This window comes from Teleopsis dalmanni, chromosome X (genome assembly GCF_002237135.1).
Source record: "Teleopsis dalmanni isolate 2A chromosome X, ASM223713v2, whole genome shotgun sequence".
NCBI classification, from domain to species: domain Eukaryota; kingdom Metazoa; phylum Arthropoda; class Insecta; order Diptera; family Diopsidae; genus Teleopsis; species Teleopsis dalmanni.
In genome coordinates, this window is record NC_051848.1 from 25,814,677 (window position 1) to 25,840,356 (window position 25,680).

Genomic DNA, 25,680 nt, shown 5'->3' on the forward strand with positions numbered 1-25,680 from the left:
GCCCATTATTATATTGTATAGTTAACTATAATAACTATTTTAATATTTTAAGATGTTTTCAGATATATATGCGTATATAAATTGGTACACATATCAACATTAGTTCATATGCACATATAAGCACTTTTGTACACTCTTACCGGCTGGCTTGGGTAAACCAAAGACAATTGCATCTTAAGACGTTGTACAGTCCAAAGTAAATCACTCTCAACAACTTGATCATCGTGTAGTTGATTTGAGGCCTTTGGTCATGGAAAATATATAAAAATAATAGAAAATTGTTTAAATTAATTTTTACTAATTTTATTTTATTTTATTTTATTTCTTTTTTTTTTTTTTGTTTTGTTTTATATACCTTAATTAAGAGTTTAACACTTGTCACATTGCTATTGACTGTGGTGGTTGTTGCGGCAGATGTTGCTGTAACTTTGCTGCTCGCTGCAGCACTTGCTCCATCTGCAACAGCCACTGCGGACGATGATGAAGTCGACGTAGTGGGCTTATCCATTGTCGTTAGAAAATTCACCTAATTTTGTTTTTTGTTTTTTTTGTTTTTTTTGTTGTGTTTATCGTCGTAGTCAAATTGTTATTGTTTTATTGTGTATTACAAAAAAGAACACTTTGACCCCTGCGCTCACAATTTGATGCAAACTGTTTCGTTGTATATAAATTCTGTTAGATTTATAATAAATTCGTTTTTATTATCAAACAAAAACAAGTAATAAATATTTTTAACTTTCAAGTCGCAATTTTTTTTCATTGACTTTTTTTCTTTTTAATTCCTAATTTTTAATTTTAATATTATTTAGATACTCTCTTGATTTTCGTTAAACTATGTTATTTTTTTGTTCAACTTCCCTTGAACAATCTTATGATTTTTTTCTTTTTTCTTTTCTTTTACAGGCACTTCCAAAATAAATAATTACTTTTTATTTTCAATTCGCTTTAATACATTTCGTTTATTATCTGAAAACTTTATTCGTTTCAAAAAATAAAAATTTATTTATATTTTGTCAAGCATTACTACGTTTTTCGGATCCAACATTTGGGAAAACGAAATTTTTCTGATTAATTTCTATCGAACTTGTATGGTTCTTGCTTTTCCTTTTTAAAGAATACTAATGAAAATAAATCGGACAAGCCAAACCATATCACCAACAACACAGACAGGAGAGAAGCACTCTTCGCACTCTGCTTAGCACTCTCTTCGTCCAAGCGTAAGGAACGAGCAAAATTTGGTGCGCTACAAGTGACAATAACGAATTGAATTAAAAAAAAATTTAATCACTTAAACTTTTCAATAATAATTTTATTTTTTTTTCGAGCTAATTGATCCATCTTCTTTTACGGACCAATTAGACGGTAAAAAGACAACAAAATTAAAATTTTTTGTAATCAAAACAATTCATTTATAAATTTTTCAATTAATATAGACCATATCATTTAAAAAGCCACCAAGCAACAACAACAAATTATATACTAAAAAAATCGCTAAAAAACCGATTTTACGAAATATTATGTTATTACCCTACTATCCTTTTCTACGAAAATCCACTATGTTACACTAATAATAAGAAATTATTTAAAAATGAAGTAAAATTTTTACATTAATATCAATTAATTTTAATTAATTAAACAAATAACTTAAACTAATTTAACTATATATTAATATATAATTAATATTACTATATTATATTTACCATATATCGCTAAAACCGGTTTTACGAAATATTATGTTATTACCCCACTATCCTTTTCTATGAAAATCCACCACGTTACACTAATAATAATAAATCATTTAAAAATAAAGTAAAATTTGTACAGTAGTGTCAATTAATTTTAATTAATTAAACACAAGCCTTAAACCAATTTTACTATATATATACATTGTAATTTCATTGTCCTTTTCAATCAAAATCCATTATATTACACTATTAAGTATGAAAAATCTATAAAAAACAAATAAATCCTTCTAATTAATGTTAACTTATTATAATGGCCTAATTCAAAACCTTAAATACATTCAGTATATTTATAAAATATGTAGTATATGCACTAAACTACACTAATGACATAGAAAAATTATAAAAAAAACAAATAAAGCTTTAAAATTAATGTGATATGTATGATAAGCGTCCTTATCATACATACTATATATGTAAACGGTATTTCGTAAATTTCGTAATTCGTAAACTTTATTTACAAGAGAGTGGAGTATATAATATACGCTTCACACGTGGAACTTGACGCATATCTCCTTTATATAAAATTATATGTACTTATGCCATTGTCGAACTAAATTTATTCTCATAGTGTTTTATTTTATTTAGATTTTAATAATTTCTTGTATATTTTAAAAAAAAATAACAAATTTATTAAAATACTGTGATTTTTGTCATTAATAAAATATGTCAGCTCCAATTGCCAAAATATATCCTGTAAATTCTACCCACAAGTGGACTAATGATGTTTAGTCATGATATCTATTAGATATTCTAACGGAAGCAGTGATATGGAATCCATTATAGTTGAATGTAATAAATAAATTATATTATGCACGTTTAAGATTTGTTTAACTTCTTTCAACTAAAAATTATATATGCATACTACTCAGTTTTCGCTGACTATGTTATTATCTGCATTATAAGTTTTCTTTCTTTCTTTATATGAATTCTTACTGTTATTATTTTATTTGCTTCAGTTACTAATTATGTAAAATAATCGATTAATGAGTAGGAATTAGGATGTAATAATAACAATACGCCGTGTTATTATTTGACACTAGTTAAGGTAGAAAGTTAACATGATACAAAAAGAAATTTTTTTGTTTAATCGAAATCTTGTTTAGATATTTTACTTTAATTTTTGCTCTTATTGCAAGTGTCTTTATAGAATATTCATTGATATGATGAAAACTAGCAGAGCCAACTTATGCCGAACATAGCGCTCTCATAATAATCAACCGTTTGTTTGCTGAGAGAAAAACTGATAGCAGAACAAACTACAATTTAGCTGACCTAAAGAATGTGAAAAACAAAGCAAAATAAATAAAACATATATTTACATAATTATTATAGAATCAGACGTTTTGTTTTTGTTAATTACTCCATTCCAATCATTTTCAACTAGTACAGATTTGGTAACTGCTGATTGGTTTAAAATTTTAAATAAAGAAATTTGCATCAAAACGAAAACGATAAAAAGTATGACGTGTTGGTCATATTGTTATTGTTTTCTGTTTTTGGTCTGTGTACTCATGTGTTTTCACTGTACACAACAATTGCTTGCAAAGATGGTTTACACAATATACTTTACAATACTTTACATAATCAGGAAACCATATTTTTGAAATTAATCAGTCCTAATTGTACATTAATATTAATCACTAATATACAATTTAAAATAAAATGATTATGTTGTGAAATAAAATGAGTACATGTCATTTTGGGTGTGTTCAATGGAAGTTGTTGCAAAATAAAAAGTAGAAATATCGATTATTGTGACATGGGACACCCCATTGGGTGGCGACAAAACAGCAAAATATAACAATAAAATAACTTATGTACCACACTTAATATAAATAATATCACATTTTCTGTTAGATTTATGAACTGAATCTTCTAATTTTTTTTTGCATATAACCATTAAAAAAATTTAGTTCCAAAACTTTATTATAGCTAATTAATTTCTGATTACACAAACACATTATATTTCTCTAGTTGTATTTCCATTAAAATAATGTGATGAGACTTGTTTTTCTTACACCTTTTTACACATTTCATCAAACTTAAAAATGAAATTAATACTCAAGTACTAGTATAATTACGAATGCAAAACTCTCCAACAATCAGCTGATACAATCTGTAAACATATATTAATTTAAAAAAAATTGCGAAGGAGCTAGTAGTCCAGCTTCTTATGCTTAGTTAACTTTAAAATTAATTTTACTGTTAACTTAAAACTAAATAAACAAATACAATACTAATTAAAATATATTGCATAAGTTATTTTTTAGGCCTGCTTATATAGCAATTTATAAATTTAATTTACTCATAATGTGCTACTTATTTAGTTACAGAATCAAATAAATACAGAATCAAATAATTTTATGGTATTTTTATGGTATTTATAGTACTATTTATTATAAGTTGTTCTTACATTTGATTATATATATCGTTTAATTGTAAAAGTATGAACAAGAAAACCACATTATAAAAAAAATGCGGAAGCCTTAAGATCAATTTTAAAACAGATCTCAACAATCAAAAGTGATCTCAACAAGTAGCAAGCGAAGTTTTAAACTGCTTTTAAGGTATATATAAAAATCTTAGAAGTAATATTTCTCACTAAAATTACTGTTTAACGGCTTTTATTACTTCTAAGTAAAATTCATTTTAAAATGTTTACGTGTCTCTAAAACTTATATTAGCCGTAATTTTTTTCGGAGTAGCAAAAAAATACTCGCAACTTTTAAAAGAAAACATGTAAAACAACAACAATGCTTTTAAAATCTTTAGAGTTCGGTTTTACTCGAAAAAATCTCACGTCTTAATTTTTATTGTAGCCTGAATATAAAAATCAGTCAATTGTGAATGTTCACTGCAAATATGTTGCAAAATTCCAGTCATCCTTTAAAGACATATGAGCATTTCATTTAATAATAAATTTAGACGCATAACTAAATAAATGAATTTAAGGCCGTGTGTGACCAGAACCAGAATTTCAAATAGGATATATTAGATAAAAATTACATCAATATACTCGAACTCGCACAAGGCCTAAATATTTTATATAAAAATAATTACAGTTGCCTTTCTAATACTAATTTTGTTTTCTTATGTTTATATAAATTAATTTTTAGTGTTTTAATTTTATAATTCGTATTGTACGCAACACAAAAAAAACTTATGTCAAAAACAGGCATTTGCAATATTTTAAAAGTGATGCCAATTTCTTTTAACTTAACCTAACGTTATTGTTTTACAACTCTTAAAGAAAAAATTATGGCTATTATCATATTAGTTGATCGTACATTTAATATAAGAATATTAGATATAATTAAATCAATATAGCATAATTTTAAAAACAAACAAAATATGAAAGCTAATAATATTTTAAAGTATTTCATTTTTTTATTTGATTTTTTATTTGATTTTATTTTTAATTCATTTCATTGAATTATTATATTTTGATATTTTTATATTTTTTCTTATTGATTGTCGACGTGATCCGTGTATTCTCATAAATATTAATATTTTTGATAGAAGAATACAACCCTGAATCTCTTTCAACAAAAGTGACATACAATTGTATAATTTTCCATTCTGGTAGCGCTTCTTATATGTCAAATATTTTTATTTAATAAGTAAGCCGCTCTTTTGCAGTATGAAATTATATTGCTTGGCGTATAAAATTGTTGCCTAGGATTTGTTGTTTCCCGTTGTTACGTTTAATAAATTATAATAATTCATAAATTATTTGAGAAATTTTGTTATATTGAAATATTGGCTATTCTATACGTGGGATTAGTGTTAACGTTTAAGTTAAAGGTGGCAAAATGCAAGATAGTGTTAGGGACTTGCAAGTAAAATTTTTAAGTGTTTTTATTTCTTTTTCGCATATAAAATAATTATATTTTACAGGATGTACAATTTAAATCGCATAATGAATTCAAGATATTTGATATCAATTCGGTACCATCTACGGTTGGCGTACATTTTTTGACAGCTGCTAGCACTTATGGGCTAATTTTTGCCGGCAATCCATATGCAGCTCGATTAAATGGTAAGTGTTTGTTGCTTTAAACTAAATATTACACACACAGCTTTATCTAACTTTTTTTTAATTTCATCATATGCGATCTTAATATATAATGTTTTTAAATAATTACAGTTTTCAAACATAATGACCTCGTGGATGCAAAATATGATAATTCTGCGTTGAAAACGCGTGTTTTAGATTTATCATCACCTATTACAGCTTTATCATGCAATGCAGATGGAAACTTCTTGGCCATTGCCTACAATTTGAATGGTTCACCATTTCTACAAATTTATAGCAGTCAATCATTTTTCACGCCGGTAAATATTTTATAAACCTGATGTTTGTTTATATAAGTTCATACATTTTCTACAACAATGGAAAATCATATCACAGGAAGCAATATACAATTTTATATTATCTAACAATTCTTATGTTCCTTATATACGTATATATATATTTCTTTTGGTTTATACTTATTTTTATTGAACCACTTTCTTCATTAGTAAGTGCTATTAATGTATTATTTACCAATGCCAAACCATACCTTTTCTTGTGTAACGACAATGAATATTATTGTTATTATATTTTACTATATTTATTGTTATATTTTATTATATGTATTATTATATTTTATTATATGTATTATTATATTTATTATTAGTTATCATTATTATTCGTTATTATTATTGCATATACTGATATACTGTTGCACTATATTAAGAACCTCAAATTGATGTATAATCTTCCAGCAATATATGTGTTTTATCTTATTCAACTTCCATTGGTGACATACATTGTATTTGCAATGTTTGTTGCTTAATATCTTTAAACTTTCTTTTTAATTATTTCAATCAATATCTTTTTGTTATTTATTATGCCAATGTATAGTCGTTACACAGTAATAAGTAAGCTAGGCCTACGTCACTGTTATGCTTTAGCGGTTTTAAACCTATGCTAACAAAATCTTTATTTCTAGTGTACAATATATCAAAATATCTAATAACTTCCTTATATGTGAGTAATTGGTAGAGTATCTTGCGCTTCTGCAAGATTTCAATATATCATAATCTTCCATATTTTTATTTTCTAAAACATTTGTGTAAATAATGTTTTCTAGATAACAATCAGTTTGTTGACATATCCACATAGTTAAAATGACTTGTGATGACTATTGGCGGTTTCTTTCAAGTTAAATCTAAACTAAAAGTGACATACAAGATTAAATAAGCAAGTCGAAAGAAAGTCAGTTGATATTTGATTATTATTATGTTTCCAATATTATTTATTTATTGCAGCATTGAGGCGCTTTATGAGTAATTATAAATCGCAAAAACAAAAACGGTTGCTTGTAATCTATGAATAGGCAGTATTCGAACTCGATATATTTCTCTATATATCAGCTTTATCAAAAGTTATCACTTATATTCCTACAATGTCTGTGTTACAATTGTGATAGTACATTGAGCCCTAGAAAGCAAGCACATAAAATAATGACAAAATGGGTTCCAAGAACGGCTTGATATGCGTCCTGGTGCTATACGTCAATTTTGACGAGCTAGTACCGTTTGGTACCCCCTAAATGAATATTACAAGCAGATCCCCATGGGCTACAACAACAAGATAAACCGCGTTAGTGATTTAGGTAGCATAAGAAAAGGGGATGGGTATCATATGCTGTCCTTAGTAGTTTGCTTCTTTACAACTATTGTTATACAATTATCTATTCAATTAATCATTATAATTCTGTTTTTGAAACGATCTAACAAGGTTATTGAAACAAATTATTTAACATTATATAAAAAATTATTTGTATATGCCCTGTTGTGTGTTTTTTCTTTAAAAAATTTTGGCATAATTGTTTAATAATTGTTTCTCTCTCTTTTTTCATAGAACGTTACTAGCATTTGCACTATACGTTTGTCGGCTGATGAAAATACTGAGGTTACTGAACTATTATGGAATCCAGTTATTAGTCATTGCTTGGCTGTAATTTTAAATAATGGCGCTGTTGGCATGTACACACTTAAAGATGACGGCCAATTTGATATTAAAACTTTGGATAAAGCTCTTGGAACACAATGTGGTTCTTGGTCACCTAAGGGAAAACAAATCGTATTAGCATTTGCAAATGGCAAACTGCAACAATATAAACCAGATTTAACAGCGTCTCGTACAATAGTTCTTCCACCTAAAGTATTAGAGAGTCCTTTTGATACTTTAAGTGTTTGTTGGCTTTCAACATATCAATTTGCTGTTGTATTATTGGCGAAAAGCGAAAATGCTTTTCCACACGTTGTTATCGTGAATGCTCCAAAAGGAGCTGAAATTAATTACAAAGATTTTTATGATGTGTGCTATAGCAGTGATGGTCCTCGCAAACATAGGTTCATGCTAACACACATTTCATACTGGAATTTGTTGCTGATTCTCTCAGCAAATGGTGTGGAATTGGGCGTATTAGGCACAGTCGAAAAAAATGATACTCCTAATTGGATTGCATATAGTTGTGCAGATGAAGCACGCATTTCATTACCTTTAACAGAAGATCATAGTGATCAATATGCAATTGGTTTTTCTGTGGACACAGCTAGTAAACATAGATTAACAATTAAAGAAACTGAAATAACACCTATGCCTATGATACATATATTAACAACACATGGAGTACTTCAGACTTATAATTTTATAAATTTGTTGCCAGAAGCAGCTAGCTTATGTTCCCCTCCGCCACCAAAATCAGATTCATCAGCAAAATTTTCTCTACTTAAAGTCGAAGACTATCGTAAGAAATCTGTTAAGGAGGAAATTACCGCGACACAACCATTGGTTCATCAACCACAAATGTCTACTATTACACCACAAATAGGAGGTTTTGCTCCACAAAAAACACCTGTTATACCACAAACAGCTGCTTTACCACAAACAATGGCAACAACACCACATGTCTCATCTTACGAAACGTTTAGTTTTAATAAAATCGAATCAACTTCTACGCCAAGTCCAGTAATAATTATAACTTAAAAATACTTAAATAGTTATTAATAAAATTGTTTTAATTTCAGAAACCAAAACCAGTTCCAACTTTTACAAATGTTACTAATCAACCATTTTCAAATATACCATCGTTTGGTGTGCCAAATCCGATGGCACAGACAATTCAAAATAAAACCGACGGTTTGTCAAAGTGTGAGTATAGATTATAAAATCACTATGTGTTCATAAATTAATTTATCACTGTAGTCACTTTAAACAGTTAAATGCAGTTCAGTACTTCTTGCTCCAACTCCTCTTTATGGCTGTGAAGTAAATTTGTTTTGTCTATATAAACAGCATTCATTCTTACTCAATATTTTATACGATTTTAATTTGTTTACGTTTAAGTCGTTCTTTGCCCTTCTATTGAGTAAGGATTCTAATTATTATTGTAATTTTTATTGCAGTTCTTATTGTAGTTCTTATTATACTTCTTATTGCTTTCCTGTTTGATTCATATTAATTGAGAGGCAGTGTAAACTATTTAATTGTTCAATGAATATATGATATAAAATAACGAAACAGATTTAAGATATTTATTATTTTATTCTGGTTAACAGAGAGGTCTCGAAAAGTAGTGAACTACAATAACGAATATTTTTTTTTAATAATAGATTAATTTTGATTAATATGATTACTCTACTATGCAATTTTGATGAAAGTAATATGCAACTCTTAGTTGAAATATGTCGACTAGTTTCTAAATGGAACCATAATATAAACTATAGTCCTATTTCAGTACTCATAAATGTAATCGTTGCAATAAGAATTTAGGGATGCCATTGTACTATATTGCTTAAGTCTAATCATTGCCTAATAATGGTTATTTATAATTTTATTAATTTTTTTTTTTTAAATAAATATTATTCCCTCAAGTATCGTTTATTGAATTACTACTAGTCACACGGAGTTTTGACATTTTAATTATGTATTAAAAATATAATATATTTTTTCAATGTCTTATTTCTTTATTTTGTTTGAATCTCATTTATTTATTTTCATTTATTGATTTCTATGTATTTTCATTTATTTATTTTAATTTATTTATTTTCATTTATTTGTTTTAATTTATTTGTTTTAATTTATTTATTTTAATTTTTTTATTTCCAATTATTTTCATTTATTTAATAATACAACATTTTTACAGTTAAACAATCAAATTTAATGGCAGTAAAACCAAACATTCCATTGGGCACTGTTATTAATAAGGCGTCAACGGAACCGCCGAAAGCTTTATATACAGTTTCATCAGATTTCACACCCACTGGTAATAATGATGGTTCAAGACGCAAAAGTTCTTATGACAACGGAAAGAATTTTCCAGATTTTGAAGAGATGAGAAAACATGTTGTTTATTTGGACATTATGGATTTTGATAGAGAAATTCAAAGAGCATTGGTGAAACCAATTAACGTTGCAGAAGAGGTAAGTGAACCATTTTATATAAATTTTTATCAAAACTACTGACAAAAACAATTTTTTTATTTATTTATTTTTTTTATTATATATAAAACAACATTTACTAAATTTATACAGAACTTATTACGATTTTTGTTTTAAGTTTTCTTTATTATTAGTATGTTAAATCTTCGTTTCAATCTACAATTAATCTGTTTATTTAATTATTCTAAAAAGTACAATCGAAACGTTTATCTGCACTTTTACTTTATCAGCTTCAATCCAACTACTTTTAACTATGCGGTCTTATATTTCGAAGCTGTAATCTGTTTAATCTGGATTTACTTTGTTTTGTTCTGTATATTTTAATATCAATCCTTATGTTACTGCTTGTTTTTACAGTCGTGAAATAAATTAATAAAATCTATAAAAATCGTATCTAAAGAAACTTTCGTCATTTGAAGGACTAATTAAATACAAATTTACAATTTTTTTTACTCAGTACTTAAATCTTAATCATAATATTTATATACTATATATTTAGCTCGGTGATCCAAAAGAGTTCAGAAATGACACCCTAACTTTGTTGGATTTAGAAAAAAGTATAAAAGAGGCTGACACAAAAGATTTCCAACAAGAAATTCGTCATTTACGACACGGTATCATTGATATGTACGCTATTTTGGAAGAAATAAATGCTAATGTCTTACTCTCCAAACATTCAGAGTAAGTATATGTGTAAAAATCAAAAAAATACCTATTAATAAATATATTCTTTCAAATTTTAGTATTAAAAGTATGCGACCACTGTTGGGATTCGACAAATATAACCTTCGTTTAGTTAATAAAGCAGATGAACAAATCAAAAGCAACAAAATTTTGATGAGAAAAGCTGAATTAGAATTGGATAAACAGTGGATTTTGTATCAAGATTTATTACGCAGTGATATGCCTAAAGAAATTACTGCACCTCGTTTAAATCCAATTTTCCAGCGTTTATCGAAATTGGTTAATATTTCAAATCGCAACATGAAAAAAATTGATTATTTAAAGACAGTTCTACAGTCTCTTGGCATCAGACAAAAATCAACTCGTCCTAGAAAAAGAATAGACTTAAATAAAACAGAAGATGCGAGGTTAGTACTAGTTTTTATCAATTGATTTAATGAAATTATTTAATTTATATTTTGTATGCAAAAATAAGTATCTCATAACATAGTCAATAGTTTCTAGATTTAAATTTGTTTTTATAAAAACCAACAATATATTATTAATATTGTATCGATGGAACCTTTTTCGTTGAGATGTACATTTTATTTGAGAAAAATTGTTCGGGAAAATTGTTTAGCAATTGAATTCATTAACCGATTGCCCTAAAATTATTGTTACATATTGAAAGAGGCATCAAGGATGGTTTTTATTTAATATATTTAATATCATCACTATTTCAATATCATCACTATTTTTATTTTCATTGATAAATTGCCATATATATTGATAAAACTCTTTTGTATCTTCGCAAGTAACACAATCGTATTAATCCGCCACTGCCTTTCTTTAGTAATTGTAAACTGTTTCTATAAATTAGGAGAAACGGTTATATGGAGTCATCAACTCATCGCCTTTAAATTGTTGCTACTTGTTTACTCTAAATTTATAGAAACGGTAAAGTAGCATGTTTTCTGGATTAATGTTTTTTTTGTATAAAGAAAGTAAAAAAAGATTATTATATTATTATTTTTTCAACAATCAAGTTGAAAAGAAGTATTTAATTTAAAATACATTACTCGCATATATTCAGAAAATAGAGTGAGAAATATTTTCAGTTTATTAAGAATTTTGGTTAAATACTCTGAAAGTTGTATCAAAAATTATATATATAATATATATAATATAAATATAATATATATATAATATTAATATATATATGTATATTTTGGTTAGCTTGATGAGAATCAATTTTACGTTCTTCAACTGTAAGTCTGCTTTAGGTCTGTGAATTAATTTACATTCGCAAAGAATATTCTCTGTAAAATTTAAGCAATAAATATAACTTTTCCTAATGCCACAATAAAAACATATCACGTATACTATATTATGCGAATAACATATATTCGTATACAAATAATAACTTACTGTATTATTAAATTAGTAAAACATTAGATTTATAGATTATTAATTTTTAATAACTAATTTGAGTAGTTATTTTTAATATCATTTATATATTATTTTTTCAGCACATTGGATATTCTTGCTAAATCCATACTTGGTAAAAATGCGAAAGCTCCTCCACCCAAATACAGTCTTCATATTTCTCCGAAAAATAGAAGAGTCGCTTTAAATACTTCATTAAAAAATAAAGTACAAGTGACAAAACAAATTAAATCAAAGCGCATTAAACGTTCTGACATTAACTCGCACGCTATACTTGAAGCAAGAATACGTAATCTGCCACCGATACGTGATGGTGCATCTACAAATATTGAGAAAATGCAGCAACAAATGCTGCCACAAAAAAATATAGAGCCGTCACATACACATTTAGCGAAACCAACAGCCACCAAACCAGTTATGATACCAACACAAACTGTTTTTGCTCCAGTTGGACAAACATCAACGAGTGGCTTTAATTTTGGTGGTACAAGTCCATTTGTCAAAACAGCTGCTGCTGTTAAAAGCGATGAACCAGCAAGACCAATTGCTGTATTTCCTTCTAATGCGGGTATGATGAACTTTTCAGGATTTCACGTACCTCCCACAAGTAGTGGCGGAATTAGCGCCACAACTAACCCGTTATTGGTTCAACCAAAAGCAACACCAAATAAGGTAGAACCACGCAAAGATTTGCAGTCTTTATCTTTTGTGGCTAAAGTTGTTGGTGGCGAGGCAAGTGAAGCACATATGGGTCAACCATTAGTAGCTCCCACAGCTACACAGCCAACTGTTGTTCCTGTTGCCAATAAAACTGAGATTAAGAACGCAGATACAGCTACATCTGCAAATTTCAGCTTTTTAGGAGATAAAACTAAACCAGCCTCAACATTTGGTCTGTCAAGCGTGACTCCAGTGATGACAACATCTACAACAACACCTTCAGGCGGTTTTAGCTTTGTTCTTCCACAAAATTCGTCAAACAACACGATTATAAAACCAACAACAACAGCTTCAGGCGGTTTTAGCTTTGCTCCTGCACCAAATGCGTCTAACAATATGCCTATAAAGCCAACGACAACAGTTGCAAGTGGTTTTAGTTTTGCTCCTTCACCAAATGCATCTAACAATATGCCTATAAAACCAACGGCAACGACGACAACAGTTGCAGGCGGTTTTAGCTTTGCTCCTGCACCAAACGCGTCTAACAATATGCCTATAAAACCAACGACAACAGTTACAGCCGGTTTTAGCTTTGCTCCTCCACCAAATGCGTCTAACAATACGCTTATAAAACCAACGATAACGACAACAGTTGCAAGCGGTTTTAGCTTTGCTCCTGCACCAAATGCGCCTAGCAACACAATTTTAAAATCATCTAATCCAATTTTAGTGACAGTAGCTGCTGAAATTTCACCTACTACAAAGTCACTAATATTTACCGGAAGTGGCACTACTATTACAGCTGATCCGAAAGGAGGTTTTATTTCGTATGTATAGTTAAAAATGAAACACTTATACATAAAATTGAATGTTAAAGTTTATTAAAATTTAAAATTGCAATTCGTTTTTTCTAGATTTGGTTCAGTAAAAACACCTCCCGAAATTTCTACAACTCAGTCGCCTACTCCGGTCTCCGATCCAAGCGATGCACTATTGAGTAACTTGAATATATGTAAACCAACAACTAAAGAAACAGGTAAGAAACAATAATGATAAAAATATGTATTATTATCATAGACCATACTTTTGCAATGGGCAATTCAGCAATACTTTATGTATTGCTGAATTCAACCTGGAACTATTATCGTTAAATCTACAGTTGTCACTATTGTTTGTTAATTCATTTAGAGTTTTGTTCACGATCGAGTTTATTGGTAGGTTATTAATAACTTTTAAATTGTGTTTACGAAGATATAGATTTGCATTGCATTACCCGAAATCGCCGCTTAAACTAGTTAAATCGCTGCTATGTAAATCTGCATAAACATAATTAAAAGTAAAGCGCGGTGTTAACTCTCATTTTTGAATGTCATTCAAGTTGCGTTCTCTCTTGTTTAAATTAATTCTAGCAACCGAACTTGTACATGCTCACATTCAAGAGTTCTCATTCAACAAAATTTTTTGAAGAATAGGGGTGTTTACGCACGGTATAAGTGTGTTTCGCAAGTTTTTGGGTGACAGACTAACATTCACAACATGTTGATGTGCTCATTTCATATTACTTTTTCATTGCTCTCGAACACCAAGTTTAGTTGCCCAAACATTTTTAGAATAAACTAACATTTTTGTAATTAAATTAGTAGGCATTTATATTTTCCATAAATACATAAATCAAATCAAAACAAATCACACTTTATTTTTTATTTTATTTTACAAAACAGCTTGTAATTCAAGGTAATCTTGCTACTCTAGCCAAATATCTGGCGTTATACGAGTGTTATGTCGAGAGTTATACGTTTTGCTCTATTAAATACGTTATACGTTTCGCATATTAAATCATAATATTTTACTATTTGTAAAGCTACTATTTGTATTTGTGATTATAATTGTATTTGTTTTATTTATAGGCACTACAGTTGCCGCAACCACAGCAGGGTTGACTGGAAATTTATTTGCGGGATTAGGATCCAATACTGGTAGCTCTTTATTTTTTAATTCTCTTAATCCACCGACTTCAACATTTTCGTTTGATGCAGCTGGTAGTAGTTTCAGTAAGCCACAAGCAGTAACAGGACAAACTCAGGTTTCCACTGCTACAACAACTATAACAACAACAGCGCCTATAGCAACGTTAGTAACAACAACAATCACAGCAACTAAAACTACTCCAACCGTAAAAGCCGCACCCATCGCAAAGACTGCTGCAACAGCCGGAATGACACCAACAATACCACCAGCCGGAGTTATACCATCTACAATACCAGCAACAATTCCAATTATATCTCCAACGCCAAAACCTGCTCCAACCCAAAAATTATCCACAATGCAAAAGCCAGTAACAACTCTAACGACAATTCCCCCAGCAATAGCGCCAGCATTAGCAACTTCCGCAGCATCACCACAGCCTGCAAATCTTTTCAGTGCTACAGTTACTAGTTCCAATGTGATAAAGAGCACCGCCAATACCACCACTACATCTCCGAATGTCACAGCTGCAATCAGTTCAGGCACGCCTATACCAGCTTTCTCTTCCCTAAGTGGTTTGGGGGATGCTAGCACACCAGAAACAAAAACTGTACAGACTAACATACCAGCAACAAGTTTTAATGCACCCTTATTTACAGTCGCTGGGGCAAATACGACCGCAACAACTACAGCAGCTACAGCGGTTAGTAAATCAAATTTAAGTACTGCTACAACAGCAACGACAACTGGTTCACTCTTTGGCGGCTCGGGTACAGCTTTTGGTGGTACTGGTTCACTTTTCAGTACTCCAATACCAATGCCAGTGACTTCGTTATTCGGAAATGTACCAAAAACAGAATCATCTTTGTTCGGTAGTAGTGCATTGTCAACTGTACCGAGTGGTCTCTTCTCTCCCCCAGCTGCAACTTTACCAACGAGTAATACAAGTACTGGTGGCATTTTTTCACCACCCAAAAAAGACTCGTCACCATTTGGAGTTTCTACAGGTGGTAATTTATTTGGAAATACTCAACAGCCAGTAAATGTTTTCGGTAATCAAGAAACCAGTTCAAATACCGGCAGCGTGTTTGCAGCAGCTGCAAATAAACCCGCTGAAGGTGGTAATATTTTTAGTGGCGGAACCCAATCAAGCGATAATCATGGAACTGGACCGCTGTTCGGACAATTTGGTCAAAGTAATAAACCAATGACTGGTAATATATTTGCAAGTAGTGGCGCAATAAGCCAATCTCCACCGACTGGTTTTAGTACTGGCGGCTCATTATTTGGTAACGCTCCTGCGAACAACATGTCAACATTGTTCGCTAATTCTAGTAGTGGTGGTACTGCTAGCACATTCGGTTCCCCAAATACTGGTATGGGATTTGGTTCGTTTAGTAGCCAAAATACTGGGGCATCGGCTTTTGGTTCAACGAATACAGGCAGCTCATTTGCACAAGGCGGAGCATCAGTGTCCCAAACAGGGTTCGGTTCGCCACAACAATCATCTGCTTTTGCTAAACCAGTATTTGGTAATACTACTGCGTTTGGTAGTCCACCAGCTTTTGGCACACAACCTAGTTTTGGAGGTGCAGCCACTTTCGGCAGCCCCAAACCATTTAGTTCATTTGGTTCTCCACCAGCCACTTCGCCAACTGCCAATGCATTCGGTGGACCACAAAAAAATAATTTATTCGAAACATTGGGAGCATCGGATTCCGGATTATCCTTTGGCAATTTAGCTCAAGCAACACAGAATAATCCTCCGAAACCAGCATTCGGCGGGTAAGTTGAAAATCAGTAAATAAATTTAAAACTTCTTAAACACTTATACTGTTTACATTTCAATTTCAGCTCATCCTTTATGAATTACCGTGCGTAAAGAAGCATTAAAAATAACAAAATCATATGTTTTGAATCAATAAATTAATATATATTTTGTGAAATGTCGAAATGGATAATTAATGTAATCCGTTTAAAATTATTGTGTTTAATTATATACTACTCTAACGATTGTTAAATGTGTTTTTTTTTTATTTTGTAATGTAGATAAACCATTTATCTCAGATAATATTGGATAAACATAAATATTTGATTTTAAATATATTGTATAACAATTATTAATCATGCTAAATTCATATAGATATTAAGATAAACATATTACTGGTATTGATTATATTAAATGAAGCACATTGGTTCTATCACTGAGTAACTGGAAACTGTAGTGCGCAAATTACGGAATCCTACAAAGGATGAAGCCGTGTGTAGTTGTTTTTTACTGCGATTATTCTTTACAATGCCTTGCAAAGCATGTGCATATGCGCCTCATATTCTAACAATTGAAATAAAATACAATTGGTCAAGACAATAGAGGTGTGCCAACAGATATTTTATTTGTTTTTTTATCGTTTATCGTTTTAATTATTAAGATTGTAATTGTTAATTTTGCATATTTTAAACATTTATAAAATTAAAAATGAATAAAAACTATTATATTTTTTAGAATAATTATTGTTTATTTCATTGTTTGTTATTTTCACACTATATGTGTATATATTTTTCTTGTATGATGTATGCCTTAACGACGAGGTTGATTTCGATGCTATAATAAAATACTTTTCCTTGGTGACTTATCCCCACTACTACCAAACTAATGATCCTGTGACATTTTTGACAGTATATAAACAAATAACAATATATAAAATAAAAAAATTCTTTGTGGATCATAAAAGATTTAATTAATTAATTTTGTTTAATTAGATTTTTTGTTAGTCAAAATGGTGAGCTACAGATATATACGAATACAAAAGTAACCGAGATATGTGACGTTTAATGGAGTGAGAAATAAGTCATTGAAATGAAGTGAAGACCCGGTTTCAGGGTCTACGTCCCGAAGCCACTCGTTAACCACGATGATAAAGTGCCATTTACATGGGCGATGGTATTTTACAAGCATATCTCAGCGAATTTTAACAACATGAAGCGATGCCATAAATAAATAGAGCTTAATTTAGTGTGTGAATTTGGGTAGGAAAGCAGATGGTAGAGGTTATATGTTATAAGGAGTTGTGCTGCAGTTGGGGAACATATTGCGAATTGATGTATTTATACATGAAAGTTAGTATTTAGCAAGTGCTCTTATCTCGTACGTGACTCCAATTAGGTTTGGACTGTTCTTCCTACACGAGGAAGGCTTCTTTCATATTTATAAATAATCACAACTCTACAAGATCAAATATTTGAAAGGAATTTAATTTGCAAATTTAATTGGACTTAAATCCAATTTTATGATTCTTTTTATATTAACAGACTTACCAACACCGCGTTATCAAATCTCAGAATGGTTACAGGCTCCTCGGGGAGATAGTCAGATCTAAGGTCAATTATTGCTTAGTCTGATGAAGTGATGATAATCCAGTCAAGACGTAAAGAGGGGTTTTGAAAATACCTCGATTTAAGAAAGAGTAAAAGTGCTTAAGTGCACGGGCTTAAATAGCTTCAACATAAACATTTTTAAACCAAATACAAATAAAATTTTTCTTTTTATTTTTAAATTTTTTTTTATTAATATAAAATAAATTATAAATTATAAAATATTGCGTTACTAATTTTTCGTTTTTATTTTATATTTTTTTTTAATAATTTTACAAATATTGCAATCTGTTTAATTTTTTCTTTAGTAATTATTTTTTGAACTTAAGGTAAAGTTCATACTACTAATTACGATCGATTTTTGGTTAATTTATAATTTTTTTTTCTTTAATTATTTAAAAATTATTTTATGTATATGTAAATAACGCCACAATTTATTTAAGTTATAATTTTTATTGCTATTTTTGTAAACAGACAGTTTTTATATAAAATGCAATCAAAAATAAAATATCTTAAATTTTAAAAATGGTGCTTCAAGTGTTTTTGTAGTTTTCAATTTTTAATTTAAATATATATTTAGTAATATTCTACTTATATATATAAAACATATATTTCGCTTTGTTTACAAGCAGCTTATTAAATTAAATTTAAAAATGCAATGCAAGCAAAAGAAATATAAATAATTTTTTATAATAAATAAAAATGTATTATATTTTGATTTATATATTTCTATTAAATAAAATAATTTTGACTAATTTAGGAAGCTTTTTTTTTTTAAATTATATACAAATAAACAAAACTAATTCATTGATCACAAATTTTTTTTATGTTGGTTTTGTTTTACTAAATGTTTTTTGTTAAACTAAATAAATATACACATGTAATTAATTATAAATTTCAAATTATTTAATTTATTTCTGTGTTAGAGACAATATTTTAAATTCGTTACTTCTGAGTTAGTATATAGATCCACATATATATAGATATATAAATATATATTATATTATATATAAATATATATTATATTATATATAAATATATATTATATTATATATAAATATATATATATAAATTCATATATATTATATTATATAGAAGTATATCATATATATATGATTATTTTTTTTGAATATATTTATGCACTTATTATTTTTTATTAATATTATTTAATTAAAAATATATATTACTATTTTTATAGAATAAAATAATTAAAAATATTAAAATGATCAATTTTATAGCAAAAAATATAAAAGAAAAGCAAATGCTAAACAAAAATAAAAAAATTTTAAATTTTTTAAAAGTTTTAAATGATTTTTTATGACAGATCGACATCTCTTGATTTATGAAGACAGAACAAAGTTCATGTCCTTTCCTTATAAATTTTATAATAATAAATAACAACTTGTCATCGAATATCGTTGAAGGTCTATTTTTTTTCAGAATTTAGTATATATAATATCTTAGATCACTAGGCTCACTTATTTTTGATCAAAATCCTATTATGATGTCCAGTTCTTTATATAGAAATAAGTTAAAAAACGCTTAATAGAGATCTTTGTTAGAAATTCGTTTACTGCATTATTAGTAAATTAATTAAAAAGACTGAAGTAATTTTTTAACTAAAATTCTTAATTCAGAATTAGGTATATTTATGTGGCTTTGGAAATAAAAATCACATAAGCCTTATGCTATATTTAGTCTATTTTTTAAACAAAATCTATATAAAAATATGCTAAGAAGGTTCAATTACCATAATGTTAACAAAATTTAATAACAAAAAAGCCGACTTTCGAAGTAGAACTGAATCGAATAATCTCTATATTTTTCTCGGAGCGAAAACCGGTACAGTTATATTAATTGAATCGGTACGGAAAAGCGGTCAGTTCAAATGTTTTTTTTTTAAAAAAATTAAAATAAATTTTAGTTTTTTAAATTTTTTTATAAATTTGTTAACAATAATTAAATAAAAAATTATTAAACGTAAATTGTACAGCATAAAGTTTTCGGTTAAGATGTTTTAATTTAATTTTGATCAAACAGTGTTTTGGCTTTTTTTTTTTATCAATGGTATGATGACAAGAAATTCTTTTTATAAGGAAATACTTTGTTAATATTTTTTGATATCAATGATCAATTTATAATTACATATCGAAAATACTCTATTACAAAATTTAACTGCAAAACAATAAATAAATTTATAAAAATTTTAAATTTTGTTAGTATTTTTTTTTACTATATTCTTCTTTAATTTTATTTAGTTTATGCATTTTGAAACAGAAAGCAATAGTTTATATGTAGATATATCCAGCTTAACATTTAATAGTATAAAATTAAAAATCTAAAGACTGAGAGAAGATGGATAGAAGAATGAATAAATAGAACAATTTAAGTATTGATTTTTTTAATTACGCTTTCTGTAAATTAAATATTATTAATTAAAATAGAAGCCGTAAGCTTAATGATACAAATTTATAATTAATAAAAATAAGTGCATAAATTTAATAAGTTTATATTTCAAATTCCTGTTATCAAGTTATTCTTTCTTACAGATTTGCTTAGTACAAATATATGTCTACATAAATATGCATTTTTTTCTATTCGGTTAATATATTTTGGCAACATTTTTATGGGTTGTTAAAAAATAAATTATTCTTAATTTCCTTTATTAATTTCAGATGTTTAGAAAAATCTTAAAGCATTGAGTCTTAAAAAGATTCTTTGACATAAACTATATTTGGTATCCTGGTATATATTAAACAAATACACGTTATTTTTAAAAAATTGTATAGGAAGTTCTTCGTTGTAAAAAGTATATATTATAATTTTAACATAATTTGATATATCATTGTTTAAGTTTCAATGCATAATATTCAATGATATTAGAGTCTTGAAAATTTTGAAAATGACTGACGAGAAATTTTCATAATTCTCCATAAATGAATTGAATACAGTGTTGTCTCTGATATTAGATATTATATCAATGATTATGTATTGTTGTCTTTATTTGTTATACTCAGAGATCTATACAATCTTCTTATTCCTGAAGCTTTTTAGCTTTGTTTTAAATAACAAATTTCGTTAGTTCGTTTAAGCTTTTATATATACTCTGGAATCAATAGTAGTCGAAATCAATCAATATATTTTCGATATTAATTATATTCGGCGTATACTATATAAAGTTTACATAATAATTAAATACGTTGTAGTTCGATTTTGCTAAATATGCACTACTCAATCACATTAAGAGATTCAACGTTCGAAAGTATAGCAGTCGCCTCACTGATTAAATGATTAATACGTCAGTAAAATTTTTTATATTAGAGCTCGTTATATTGGAAAATTGATACCTCTATATGAAATTAAAGTTATTTAACAACGATAATTTTATAACACAATTTCTCTAATGATTTTAAATTTGAAGTATAATATGTCACCGACTCTTAATTTAACACAAAAAATTCTAAACATCTTTTTTTAATTTATATGGAAATTTTAGAATATGATATAATGACAGTTGAAAGTTTTTCCTTTTACTACATTATGTATAACACTATACATAATTATATCAATTTCATATTAATGTGTATGCATACTCTGTGTACGTACTGTGCGTTTCACTAACGTTAAATTGACTTAAATATATACATCACTTTAGATACCGCTCCGATTACAGCTTTATTTACTGTGCAAGTATTTCGGTATTTTCGGTATTTTTAGTAAAATTACAATTTGTTTATATTTTCATTAGAATTAAATTTATTATATAAGTAGACAAAGACAACTTTATTTAATAATAAAATAAAAAACGGATGGCATTCATACAATGAATGAATTTGTTAAAGTGAATCGCACTGTATAAACACATGAATACATTTATCTCTAAGTAAAGCATTTAAAAAATCTTTGTTCAATTTATAGTTACTTAAAAATATCTTATTTATATATGTGTAAATACAAATACATATCAACAAAGATATATATTTTATATTATATTTATATATAAATATATATAACATATGTATATATATATATTAGACATACTCATATAATATAATATAAATTAATTATATACTCATATATGAATTTTATATATGCTTATATACGTATATTTATATATGAAGCTGGTTTATTACTTAAGCGAGATATATAAATAATTTACAAATATTTATACAAATATATTCATAAATATGTATAAAAGTACACATACAACAAATAAAACTAAATATAAATATTTATTACTATATACAAATATATATATATATATAGATATATACACATATAAATATATATAATTATATATAGATATATATAATTATATATAGATATATATAAATATATATAATTATATATAGATATATATAAATATATATATTATATATAGATATATACAAATATATATATATATAGATATATATAAATATATATATATATATAGATATATAAATATATATATAATTATATATAGATATATATAAATATATATAAATATATATAATATATATAGATATATATAATTATATATAAATTTATATAATTATGTATAAATATATATAATATTATACATAATTATATATAAATATATATAATTACATATAAATATATATAATTACATATAAATGTATATAGATATATAAATACAAATAGATAAATATATATATATACATCTATATATATATTGCATATAGTTTCATACATTCACATATATAAATTATCAGGTTATATTTAAGCAACAAAAATTGTATATTTATGTATATACTCAAATATAAATCACACGCAGTTCATATAAAATATATATTTCTGCAGCCTAGTACAAAAAACATATAAGTATATATAAAAAATATATATATAATATATATATTAATTTATATTATATATAAAAATTATATTGCACATATGAATATTATACATATATATATTATTTATATTAAATATTTAAATGACAATATAATATAAATGCTATAAGTATCAATATATATTATATATGCGTATATATGTATGGTGTTCTCCGCAGAAACATGAAAAAAATTTTGTGTGGAAGGGGTGGGTAGGATAACTAATATACGTTTCCTATAATCTGTTACTGAATTCGTTAATGTAGTTCAATAAAATTGGAAAATAAAATAAAAAAAAATTATTTTTATTTTTAAAAACTTTCGATCATTTTTCAGAAAATCTTATTTATATCAACATTCTTGGAAATTTGTTAGTTTTTTTATATTTCAACCAATTTATATCTTACGCACATTATTTAGAAAAAAAATTGATCTATAACGCACCGTTCTTCTACAATCGGTCTTTGCAATAAACGATGGTAGTTTTTTCAATAAAACGCACAGATTTACTAGAGCGTATGAGTATTAAAAAAATATAAATTTGTGGGTTTTAATCGGAAAAAAGACTAAATTATTCACTTAAGCGACCGATTGTATGAAACCAATTAGTTATTATATTAACTAAGTCGATAGACTGTATCTAGTAAGATAAGCCGATTTTGTTAGAAAGTTTTATTTTTAAAGTATTTTTTTTTTTAAATTTTATACATCGACTAATATTAAAAATAAACAGATCCACTCTCCCCCCTATACGATTTTTTTTTTTTTGTTTCTTTGACTAAAGAAAAATCTTCCACATTTATGCCATGTGATTGGAAACACCCAATATAAATATACATATTCATATATATACATATTCATATCTACACATATATATATAATAATATATATAATCATAAAATAGAATTGATGTTGAACATTCTTTACATAAATTATTGGCACACCTGCGTGCATTCTATCACACCGCTTATAAAACTTTCATCGGTTCGTTCTATTAATCACTCAGACGGCTAATTTCTGAATCCAATTCCTTTTCATTTCAATATACTTAATACACTAATAAAAATCACGATAATATAGCAACGCTCCTTCTTGGACCGCCTTGACTAATGTTATCCATAGATGACCATTTTTTAATACCGTTTTTGAGCGCTTCAGCTGTAACTTTATCTTGCATAACACGCGACATAGCTTCAAGTTTTTGGGCGCGTTCTTTTGACAGTGGCTCTGTGGGAAAGGAGAGATCATTTGCTTCAGCTAATGTACGTAAATCGAAATAGTATTTGGCATAGACGGACGAGGGTACGTTTATATTGAATTGTAGCAATTCAAGAAATTGCCTTTCGAGCTCATTCATATCCTCAACTGTAATATCTTTTAAAATCTGGCAGTAATCAACGTTCCAGACGGCTTGATCGTCCCAGACTTTTGAGGCGAGCAATATGGCACCTATGTAAATATATATTTTTTTGAATATTAGTTAAGTAAAAATATTTTTATAATATATTATATATAAAGATTTTACCTAAAACCATACGTTTCCAATTACAAGGTGCTACATCGAGGTCAGCATATGTAAGCAATCGTTCTAGATAGACTAGGGTTATAATAGCGCATTCAGCAGTTAATTGCGCTGCATTGAAAAGTGTACGTACAAATTTATATATTTGCCGATGTTCTGGATTGTGCGAATCATAATCATCTGGTACTGGATCATGTGTCAGTGGATGTAATTTTTCATCGAATATATTTAGTCGTCGATCCGATTGACGATTCTTAATGTGATAATAAATGGCGAGTGATACACATTTTACAGTATTTTTGAGATTAGGTTGAGATACAGTACTATCGTCCAGATAAATAGTGGAGCATGATGAGCTTTTTTTAAGTCCACATCCTGTTGAATTTGCAGCCTGTTGAGCGATTTGATGTTGCGAACGCTTACGTGTTATGCCACCATTTTCAATTTTGGAACGTTCAAGGAACATTGTCGCTGCAGTGGGATCAACTGATGGATCTTCTTCACCCTCGAGAGCTTCTCGCTCCGAGATGTGTTGTAAATTGTGTGGATTGTCAAGCGTGCCGGCGCTATGATGTATGGCAGCAGTTGAGGATATATTGCTATCTAGTTGATGTTGCGATGAGTGTGTGTGATGTATATGACGTTCTTCATAAACTGGAGGCATATCTTTCGTTTTACGATCGGATTGAGGACTTGAGTAAGCGCAACATGAATTTTTGTTACCCATTTTGTATAATTAAAATAGTTTCGTTTCGAATAATCAAATATAATGAGTGTCAATTATGCTAGTGTGATATACGATACGATGAGGATATAAATGCAAATTTGTTTCTTTTTTTATAATAAAAATTTAAACAAATTATATATATATATATACATAAATACATATGTATATATATATAGATATATATACATATATATATAATTGCTAAATTGTTGTTTCTATTACGATTTTAATGACTAGTTAATTGAAATTTCTTA

The 25,680-nt window shown here is 27.7% G+C and overlaps 3 protein-coding genes across 6 annotated transcripts in view; 1 reads left to right on the plus strand and 2 right to left on the minus strand.

The window, feature by feature from the left end:
• Positions 1–734, minus strand: part of LOC119689106 (homocysteine-responsive endoplasmic reticulum-resident ubiquitin-like domain member 2 protein) — a 16,225-nt gene extending 15,491 nt beyond the window's left edge. Inside the window, exons 1-2 of the mRNA XM_038103848.1 lie at positions 356–734; positions 141–242 (exon numbers count right to left, since the gene is read on the minus strand). Coding sequence (XP_037959776.1) covers positions 141–242; positions 356–508 — 255 coding nt within the window. The 5' untranslated portion in view covers positions 509–734. The remainder of the gene's footprint in view (positions 1–140; positions 243–355) is intronic.
• LOC119689105 (nuclear pore complex protein Nup214) overlaps positions 1–17,378 on the plus strand; it is a 24,639-nt gene extending 7,261 nt beyond the window's left edge. For 2 of the 4 annotated variants that reach the window (XM_038103845.1, XM_038103846.1), the window contains exons 3-13: positions 5,643–5,784; positions 5,893–6,080; positions 7,654–8,766; positions 8,826–8,949; positions 9,944–10,221; positions 10,739–10,920; positions 10,983–11,330; positions 12,432–13,835; positions 13,923–14,044; positions 14,916–16,758; positions 16,828–17,378. In XM_038103845.1, coding sequence (XP_037959773.1) covers positions 5,643–5,784; positions 5,893–6,080; positions 7,654–8,766; positions 8,826–8,949; positions 9,944–10,221; positions 10,739–10,920; positions 10,983–11,330; positions 12,432–13,835; positions 13,923–14,044; positions 14,916–16,758; positions 16,828–16,855 — 5,772 coding nt within the window. In that variant the 3' untranslated portion in view covers positions 16,856–17,378. Of the gene's footprint in view, positions 1–5,187; positions 5,585–5,642; positions 5,785–5,892; positions 6,081–7,653; positions 8,767–8,825; positions 8,950–9,943; positions 10,222–10,738; positions 10,921–10,982; positions 11,331–12,431; positions 13,836–13,922; positions 14,045–14,915; positions 16,759–16,827 lie in introns of those variants that run through there. The other 2 variants (XM_038103847.1, XM_038103844.1) reach the window with 2 other exon arrangements.
• A 6,164-nt stretch (positions 17,379–23,542) lies between these two features.
• On the minus strand, positions 23,543–25,536 carry LOC119689903 (cyclin-Y). Its single transcript, XM_038104834.1, has 2 exons — positions 24,703–25,536; positions 23,543–24,626 (listed from the first exon to the last, which is right to left on the minus strand). The coding sequence occupies exons 1-2, from the start codon at positions 25,424–25,426 to the stop codon at positions 24,244–24,246; spliced, it is 1,107 nt and encodes a 368-aa protein (XP_037960762.1). The 5' UTR covers positions 25,427–25,536; the 3' UTR covers positions 23,543–24,243.
• Positions 25,537–25,680: the final 144 nt, after the last annotated feature.